Here is a 10,898-nt window from a genome sequence, read left to right on the forward strand (position 1 = left end):
AGAAAAGCAGGAAAAGAAACAATAAATGGTGGAGTTGTGTGTGGTTTTCTTAAACCGAAATTTAAATTGCATTTGGATTTGGATTTGGATAAGTGTGTGTATGGTATGAATGGAGGAGATATGTGGGTAATTAATTAACCAACATTAACAAAATAAATTATAAAAATATAAGAAAAAGAACCTGTTGATCAGTCAGTGTAGAAAACATGATTATAACAATGATGGTGATGATGATGGTTATTTTTTCTTACATAATTATGAAGCTTTAAGTAGAGATAAATGTTTTCGTAATGAAAATGATGATAGTAATGAAGAAAAAGAATAACAGTAATAATAATAATATACTAATAATGGTGGGGAGGAGGGACCCAAAACAATGTTAAGTATAATAATATGAGGTGAAAGTGGAAAAATTACAAAAAAAAAAAATAATAAAATACAACAAATGCCAGGGTTTATAAAATATAAACTAACAACCAACAGAGATAGCTCCTTGAAATACCAGAAGGACTGTGAGGGAGTACAGGGGGCAGCAGCTCATCTGTAAACAGACGTATGCACCTAAATATAGAAAAGGTGAGAGATGAGGGAGAGAGAGAGAGAGAGAGAGAGAGAGAGAGAGAGAGAGTGAGAGGGAGGGATAAAAAGTTCAGGTAACAGAACAATGTCAAGTGGAGGGGATACAATCAGGGCAGGTGAGAAATCGTAACTTTTTTTTTTTAAAGAACGGATAGAAAAAAATATAAATTACAAAAATAACGGGGGCGGGGGGGACTGAGAGAGAGCAGGGGATGGGAGGTAGGGTGGAGGAGATAAAAAAGAAGATTAGTCCAGGAAGGGATGGAGGCATGGTGATGGAACTCGACGGTACTCAGCGGACGGCAATACTCTGGCTAGTTCCCTCTCCTGCAAGATGTCTGCTATTTTTTACTGTGTGGTTGCTGTTCTCAATACTTTGCTACCGGCTCTGCAGGTGGTTGCCATCTGCCTACCTGCAACTCCAACTCACATTATTTATATATTATTTATAGGTGTTGGGCAGCAACCAGTCTATGGATGTATGCCTGCACACATTAGATACACATTGAAAAAAAAAAAAAAAAAATTGGAAAAAAAAAAAAAAAGAAAAACTTTCTCACATAATATTTTCTGAACAAGAGATGATTGTCATAGACATAAAACAATATTTTTTTTTCCAATTGAAAGGGCTTGGAAGATAAAAACATGTTTGTAATTGTTGCTTTTTTTTTTATATATATATAATTTGAAACCTTTGAGTCTGAGTGTAAGTGTGTGTGTGTGTGTGTGTGTGTGTGTGTGTGTGTGTGTGTGTGTAAATAACCAGGTACATCAACAATGAAGAGATGACTAGAGTGAAGTTTCCTAGAAATGATATCAAAGTTTAGGATGTTCTGTTTATATTTTAAAATTTCATTATTTACAGTTTGCAACAAGTTTTCAAAAACCAGGAATTGATTGAAATATTATTATTATTATTATTATTGATGCTAGTAACAATAACCAAAAAATAATTAAAGAAAAATGGATCTAGGTCAGTTTAGCTAACAGATGGTCAACAGATAAAAATATCACAAATGTTACCTGTATATACATTCACAGATTATGGATTCTTACATAGCTGCTTTGTGTTAGAACTAAAATATAAATTCCATACCATTGGTTTCATAAATGCCCATATGTTACCATGGTCACTATATACTTCAACAGGGGTGTAATGAATCAATAATTGCATTACACACATATACATATGAGTATGTATGTTTTTATGAGTGTGTGCATGTCAGATGCTATGTGTTAATAACATATATATTGAATATTTTAAACATTCTACAGGAGTTTGATGTGTGTGCTTGTGAAAATAGATATGGATAAAGTGAAAAAATTCATAACTTTAGGGTGCAAGATTAGATCAAAACTCATTCTCTGTTGAAATACGAAATAAAAGAATACATTTTCATATTTGTAATTTCTTATTTTCGAATGCGCAATTTACTTTGAGGTGGGGCAAAGAAAAGAATCCGGATGCAATTTGGACCAGAAACAAATACTGCCATTCCTCCAACATGCACCATTGTCGACAGTGGTTATTTTGTGCTAAGAACCTTGAGAATTCTAGAGTATTCATATTTCTACAACAATCTGTTATTTTTAGAAAGTACTTGTGCGAAATTCCACTTGTTCAGAGAGAAGCATTGTGTTTGCTAAGTGAATGTCAACTCTTCTTACATGACAGACAAATAAGAAAAGAATAATAACAGTTGTATTGGGTGGATTGTTTAAAGGACATAAAGAAAAAGAACAAAACAAAAAAAAAAAAACTATAAATGCTTAAATATTGCATGCTAAACATTTTTGCTCTATTTCAGACAGCATAAAATCTAAATCTTCCCTCGATTACTTTGTTCATTCTTGACAGGCTACAGACATCTACTTCAACAGAAATCATTCACGAATATCTGCAACTACACTCTCAGGCTTGCCTGCATAGTTATTAATACTGAATAATTTCTATTAAAGTTGTTTAGACAAATTTTAAGGTAAATGATCAGCTCTGCCAACTAACCAGATGTAACTTGAAGCCTCCATTATTCACATTATTCAATTCACTGGTACCAAAACCAAAATAAAACATTTAGTCTCGTATGCAATAAAATACTAAGTTCTAGTTTTTGACCAATAGCATTAGTGATACAAATGTCACATTTGATATATAGAATTCCATACAAACTATAAAGCCTAGAAAATTAGATATATAAATCTTCCAGTTATGCCTGCTTTAAAATATACTTTAAGTAGTTACATTCCAAATTAAGATAAAATTAAAACCAACATTATATATAAAGTAAATTAGTGATCCAAGCAAAATTGAATAAATTGGGTGAAGGTTTTTCTCTCTCGTTAAATTTCCCTTAAAATGCAATTATCTAAAAATAGAAAACATGCTCTCCTTTAATTCACTTTACTTACTAAAGCTAAACGTATGTATGACTGAATATACAGAGAGTACAGTAAATTTAAAAAAAACCTATCCTGAAGGTATTAAGTAAGGCAAATGACAAAATCTCACTGCAATCTTATATCAGGTCACAGACTTAATTGGCTGAAAGCACACTTTGCAAGTAATGAATCCCTGCTTTTCTATAGCAACTCCACATGAATTAGACAATGTATTGAATATAAAATACATTATACAAATTATAGGATTATGTGTTACTATTTTAGATATTGTTTTAGCTCTTGTATTTGAAACAGTCAGTAAAAGAGAGTATTTCAGTGTGCTTTATTTATTGCACCACGCCATGTTCATTATGTGATACATTTAATACAGATTTAGTTTACATGTGTTCCTTAATTCAGTCTAGGCTTCTCTCAACTAGAGTGGAATAAATGCATGATAAAGAATGTGTGAAGAATTTCAAGGAAAACAAAAATGAAAAGTGAAAAGCTATTTTGTTGAAATGGAGCAACTATAAACATGTGTATGGTAACATCAGAACAAAGTACCAAATATTTTTCTTTTGAGCATAAATTGTTGCTGATAGTTGAGGTGGTGGTGAAGCAAGTAACTACACTCCATAGCAAAGATGCAGAAGCTATTTATCAACAGAGAGGGTAAGCTTACAACTCCAGAGATTTCCTAAAAACTAGTCATCTGCCTTTTGGGGTTGGGGCAGTACATAGCTTAACTGCATAATATGCAGCAGAAATAGGAAAATAATAGAGTTTGGTAAAAGAAAGTAATTTTGCCATGTGGTTTATCTTCCACTATTAATAAAGAATAAAAACATACATACTGCCTGTACCAAAAGACTCATTTCACCCTAGAGAAGAATTTTGGGAAAATTTTTAGAAGACCTAAGCATCTAAGAAAAACGAGCAAGATCAAAAGGAGTTGACAGTTTGTAGGCATGAGAAAGCTAACAACTTGAGAAGGAGGCATAAAAACATAACATTTATCCTTAACTAAATAAGTAAACTTAACATTGTCTATAAACACTTCTCAATTGTAAACTGCTTTATAGTATAAAGAGAACAAATGCATGGACTGATTCCAGTATTTATCTAACACATTCATACAGCAGATTTCAGGTACTTTAACAACACTAAGACATAAAGAGGGATAGTAGTGAAGGTTCAAACTTCTGAAATCAAACTAGATACAATGAAGTATCTATCAAGTCTATAATGTTTTATGTCAATTTGTCCTAAGAATGGGTTCTTCTCCAGGCAGGATGCCTCACATTTTTAGAAGCACAAAGTTATGGAATTCATGCTCTTCTAAAGGGTTTCAATGAGTTCAATGTAGTGGCTTTGACACAACTGAAAGTGGATCGTACACTCAGTCCACTGGCAAATTGGTACCACACAGTAGTAAAGATTACTATTCCACCGTCATAAAAATGATAATGATGTTTCTAATTTAGGCACAAAGTCCACAATTTTGACGGGCAAGACTTAGTCAATATCATCAACTCTAGTACTTAACTGGTACTTTATCTTATTGACCTTGAAAGAATGAATGGCAAAGTTAACCTCAGTGCAATTTGAACTCAGAGTGTAAAAAGCTGGAACAAATGCTGCAAAGCAGTTTTTCCACTGATTTAACAATTCTGCCAACTCAATAGAATAATATTGATGACAATGATGATGATGATAATAATAATGATAATAATAATAATATTACAAAGAAGAGGGATAGTTAGTCTTCCTTATTGAAAACTGTTGCATACATTCCTAATTACTGAATAAAATATCAACACATCGCTTTGGAATTTGAAAATCTAAAACACATTTTTTATGTTATATCAGTTTTGAGAGGAGAAAGAATAGACAAACAATGATAAACACAGAATTTTTAAAAAAGTGTGTGTGTTTATGTGAGGTGTGTGAGATTTAATAAGAGAAAAAGTAACTGGTGAAATGAGTTGATTAGCAAGCATGTCAATGAAATGCAATAACCTGCAAATGTGTTGTAATGCATACACCTTCACTGCTCTGTTCATGTATAGTATACACACATGAATATATACATTACAGTGTAGATGTTTTATAGCCATCCTACAACACTTAATACATGAGGAGATGGATGGTTCTTGTTTGAGAAATTATTTTATCATTTATATTTCATTTGATGTTCTTCATACTGCTAACCACAGAACCATGGAGTATTATATGTAAATATATATATATATATATACTTGATGTTTATGGCTTCTTGCAACACGACCAGATATCCTAACTCTTGCCGCTGAAGAGACTAAAGTCAAAACATCTGGCCATGCTGTTAGAAGACAATAAACACCAAGAGCATGTATATATATATATATATATATATATATATATATATTTATTTATTTATTTATTTATTTATGTGTTTCAGCCAAGTGGCTGCAGTCATGCTGGTGCACCATATTAATTTGAAATTCCAAATTGATTAAGCTAGGGTGTTTTAAATGCAACTAAGCAAAGATGGGAAAGCAAAATCAAATTATTGTTACTTCTGATTTAGGAAAACTGAAATAGAAACTTGAAATTTAAACTGAAGTTGTTTTGCAAATATACATTGATAGAACAAATGCAGTTTTCCTTCTACAATGTTTCAGTACCACACCATCAGTTTTTGGACTATGAAAACTAAAACTTTTAAACTAAAAAGAAAAACATTTTAAGCAAACTTCCCACTAAGGCATTTAATGTCCGGGGGTATATGTATGCAGACTACATTTCACTTTAGAGTCTCTCTCTCTCTTCATTGTGATGCCACATATAAATATTGGGTCAAGATTTTCCATAACTATGACATAATTTTTTTTGCATAGTCCCACAAAAACATGCATACACAGACACACACACATGCACCCAAATATATTTCAGCATAGAAACAAGTAACCATTTGTACATGAATATATTCAAATAATAAAGACACAATGCACTCTCACACACACATGTCAATGATACATAAAACAGGGGTATGCATGTGCTTATAATATATATATATATGTGTACATATATATATGCACATATACATATATGCATATCTATATATACATATTTATATGCATATATACAGGCATATATATATATATATAAGCATATACATATATATATATATATACACACACATGCATATATATATACATACACACATATACACACACAGACACATATATATAAATACATACATATATATACATATATATAAATACATACATATATATAGTTATATATATATTCATATATATATATATGCATACATACATACATTTATACATACACACACATACACATATACATTTATACACACACACATACACAAACATATATATATATATATATATATATATATATATATATATATATATATATATATATATATATATATATATATGCATACATACAGACATATACACACGCAAGCACATGTAGACTAACATGCACACACACACGCACGCATATATATATTTAAAAATATCTATAGCCACTATCTTAAATAATGTATTTGTACACATGAAAAATATGTCATAGAAGAACCGAACCAATAATATGTGATTCCCTGTAAAGAAAATCAGTTGTCACAAACTGAAAGTGTATACGTGTGTGTGATTGTGTGTGTGTGTGTGTGTGTGTGTGTGTGTGTGAAAGGATGAATGCTTATATAACATTGTCTTAACTAGGTATGATACATTATTGAAGAGTAAAGGATGTTAAGTGTCTCACACTCAGACACAACCTAACACCCTGCAACTGTATTTGAACCCATCATACACTGCACCTTACCCTTCGACCATTTAAAAACCAAAGAAGAAAAGGTGTGTGTGTATAAATGTATGTATATGTATATATATATATATATATACATGTGTTTATGTATGCGCGAATGCATGTACATATGTGTAAGCATACACAAAAACATGTCCAATAAGCAAAAGATATACATATATATATATATAAATATATATATATATATATAATATATATAAAGACCTATGCAGTCAGCACTCACACATTTTTACATATGTAAGAGCCAAGATGCTTGATGAAAACCCTATGGTTTAACCCCAGCCTTTGGTTAGTTACACAAACATGTGTAGTATAAATGTCAACTCACTAACTGAGCCCTTTTTTTTTGCAGTTTCTTCCTTCTTTCTTTCTTTCTTCCTTTTTTTTTTTTTAATTCCATTCTGTTTGTTTACTTTGCCTCAGATAATATGACATAGATAATTTGACTGTGTAGTCATATGTGAAGAAAGAAAAAGTAATATAGTGAGACCAAACTTATATAAAATAAAATTAAAATAACAAGGAGTAGAAATGTTTGAATAAGCCAAGTTTCCGATGTACAACAAATGCTTCCTTCATTCTTTTAACATTAAAAGCCATAGTCCATATATTAATTTTCTTTGCTTTTGCTTTCTTTTTCTATTACCTTTCTTTCTTCTTCTTTTCTTTTTTTTTTTTTTTGGTTTTTTCATTTTTACAAGAATGTAGTTCCATAAATTGGTAAGAATGCAAATACTTTCAGGTCAAACAGAATGAAGTTATACCTTAAAAACTGAATGTTTTGCTGCATATGAACAGTTGATGAAACATTTAGAGGGAGTTGGGGACAAAAAAAAAAAATTTACAAAAAAATTAAAAATATCTTTACAGTTGATACGCAAATTGAGGAAAGTGCCTTTGAAATTACCACCATAGTGCTGTCTCCAGTGTTTTGCCATTAATTAAACATGGGGATGCTGTGAAAAGGAAAACTATAATGGCAATGGTTATAAAGACTTCTTGAGAACTTATTTCTTTCCTAACCACATACAGAAAATGAAGACGAGGACAAGCATTATTTTTAAAATATTCAAAATGTCTGGTAGGGTTCATCCATTTTACTTACCAAAAAGAAAAAAAAATGTTTCCTCTAAATTTTACCTGCATGTGTGTTTGTGCATGTGTATGTATGCATGCTTGTTTCACACACATTCACACACAAGTGTGCATATATATATATATATATATATATATATATATATATATATATATATATATATATATATACATATATATATATATATATATATATATATACATACATATATATACATATATATACATACATATATATACATATATATACATACATATATATACATATATATACATACATATATATACATATATATAAATACATATATATATACATATATATACACACACACACACACACACATATATATATAGCCTCACACACACATGCACAGTAACAAACATATGCATGGTCTCACATACATACATACATACATATATACATACATATACTGATGTACACGTACATATATATATATATATATTTTTTTTTTTTTTTTCTGAGCGCACATTAAGATGCAACAGAGCAACAGCAGCAACACTGATTGGCAGGACTTGAATAATTTTTGAAAAAAACGTTAAAGCTGACAGAACACGCCATACTTCTAACGCAGCAGGGTTATTGTGTTTCCTGTTTGTTTCTCTTTCTTTTCTAATCAACATCAACGATGATTTGGGTAGCTGAAGTAGTGGTTACCTCTGTTTCACAGCACCATAACAACTTTGACCGACAATTTGTGCACCCCGCTGGGCTTTAGCCATCAGCATTCTAGTACAACTGGCAAGTAAGACTGATGCTCAACTGTTTATCCCTCGTTTCAACACTGTACACAAGTGAAGAGCTTAAGAGGGCTTTGGTGTTTTTTTTGTTTGTAATTTGTTTGTTTGTTTCACAATCCGATTTACAAAGAAAGAAAGAGAAAGAAAGATGGAGATAAAAAAAAAACAGGTAGAGTGAGAAATAATATATGTTTAATTGTGTGGCGCTACTCAAGTAGTCTTTAACATTTTTTGTAAAGTTGGACATTTGCTTCCTTCAGTGTCAGGCATTGTTGAATCCCCAGCTTCATCACATGAAGAGAGAGGTTCTTTTTGAGATTCTTCGTCAGACACTTTAGAGTTCGTTGATGGTGGCTGTTCATTAGAAGTGGGCGTGTTGTTTTCTGAGTTTGAATTTGGGTTGATAGAAGAGTCATCATGACTGACTTCCCAGTCAGAATTATTGGCGGTTGATATGTCAGTAGCGCACACGTTAGGACATGGACTAGTATTATCATTTGAAGGGCAATTAGCAGAACTCTTGGACACTTTGGCTGATGGACAGTCTGTTTCCTTAGAAGAGTCAACACTTCTCTTATGGTTAGGACAACTATCCTTTTGGTCTTTTGGACTACCAGCTGAGGAGTGTTGAGGGGACGATGATGAAACGAACCTGGAGAAATCTGCAGATAAGCAACAGGCACCTTGGGAATTCTTTGGAGTGGAACATGGATTTGCATTCGATGAATGGTTACAGTGCAAGCAAGAGTCAACATTGGAACAAATGGTTTTGGTTGAATGTTTACATAAATGTCTTTTATCATTAGGTGTCTTAGAACAAGGTTCCTCAGGAACTGGGCTACCAAGTTTCTTCACTTCCTCTTTTGCAATTCGACAGAGTTCAAGTTCATTCCGAACAATCCACTTGTTTTTACCAACAGATATTATCTCGAGTTCACTGTCACCAAATATAAGATAATTTCGCTCATATGAAGATTTAAGGGAGGGTACAACAGCTTTTGACTGCTTGCTCTCCTGCTTCTCAGATAAAGTGGAAGCTGGAGGTGTAGGGACTGATACAGTAGAGCTCCGTGTCAAAGGGGTTTTAACTTCTTCCAAAGACTCACCTACTGCTAATGGACTGCAAATATCTAACGATTTCTCAGCTCCTTTTCCTGGCTTCCGAGACTGTACGGGTTCTTGCTCTTTATAAGCTGACGCTGATAAATCTAATGGGGTACTTGGATTAGACACATCCAAACTAGAGTTAGATAAGTCCACCGGGGGCTTGAGTGGATGTAAACCATTTGGATAATAGCACACTGCAGCTGGACTAACACATGGAGAGAGCACCACACCTCGACTTTGTCTGGCTTGACTTAGTCCACGGTCTGGCAAACTATAGTCATAGTAAACAGCACCAAACTTATCATAACCAATTGGAAATGAAGACTTTGATGATCCAGCAGAACTGCTGCGACTAGCAGTCAATAAGTCTTGTGATGACTTAGTTGGAGCAGGAGTAGCTCCTTTATTAGAAGACAAGCGGGAGTGTTCATTAACTCCAGAGGATTTTGATGAAACTGTAGACCGTAATGAAGAATTTGTATTGCTTTGAGAAACCAGAATACTTTCTGGACCACTGGAAGATGAATTTGATAAACTTATGTCAGATGTAGGAATTGAAACCATTTTATGGGAGATCAAAAGTGATTGGTTACTAATGGATGTAGGAAGGGCTGATGCCAACTCATTCTTTTTGCTTGAAGATGCTAAAGTACTTTCAGTTTTATCACTATTACTGGAAGATTTATCTGAGCTTGCTGCTGATGTTGGTAGAGCAGACTGTGCAGAGGGATATGCAGCAGAAGCTTGGTTGAACAAATGAGATATTACATCTTGAAGACTTGGTTTGGAGCTTTCGCTCTTTGAAGGAAAAGATGAAGTGTTCTTGTGCATGTTTTCTACAGAAACGGTTTTCATGTTCAAATTCTCTGAAGGATGGTGACCACTGGTAGAACTCTCTGGTACACCATCAGATGATTTTGGTCTTCTTTGTGAGCTAGTATGCATTGCATTATGACTAGTGGTTGGCTTGGTATCTCCATTCATAGTGTCAGTCTGTGTATGCACATTGTTTGCAAATGCAGCTGCTGATGCAGACCTAGGGTTGATCACATTGTAAAAAGCAGGCTGTGTCAAGGAGGTAGAAGAGGCCAGACTCTCTGGTGCTAGCTGGGTGGGAATTTGACCCATGTAGTATG

At 32.9% G+C, this 10,898-nt stretch overlaps 1 protein-coding gene across 18 annotated transcripts in view; it reads right to left on the reverse strand.

Moving 5' to 3' along the window:
• Nucleotides 1–8,451: 8,451 nt before the first annotated feature.
• Nucleotides 8,452–10,898, reverse strand: part of LOC106867580 (uncharacterized) — a 486,010-nt gene continuing 483,563 nt past the window's right edge. For all 18 annotated transcript variants that reach the window (XM_089357550.1, XM_089357561.1, XM_089357553.1 and 15 more), the window contains one exon: nt 8,452–10,898. This exon is cut by the window's right edge and continues 43 nt beyond it. In XM_089357550.1, the coding sequence (XP_089213676.1) occupies nt 8,866–10,898 (2,033 nt within the window). In that variant the 3' untranslated portion in view covers nt 8,452–8,865.

The sequence above is a fragment of the Octopus bimaculoides genome, chromosome 9 (assembly GCF_046866305.1).
Source record: "Octopus bimaculoides isolate indiv1 chromosome 9, ASM4686630v1, whole genome shotgun sequence".
Lineage (NCBI taxonomy): Eukaryota > Metazoa > Mollusca > Cephalopoda > Octopoda > Octopodidae > Octopus > Octopus bimaculoides.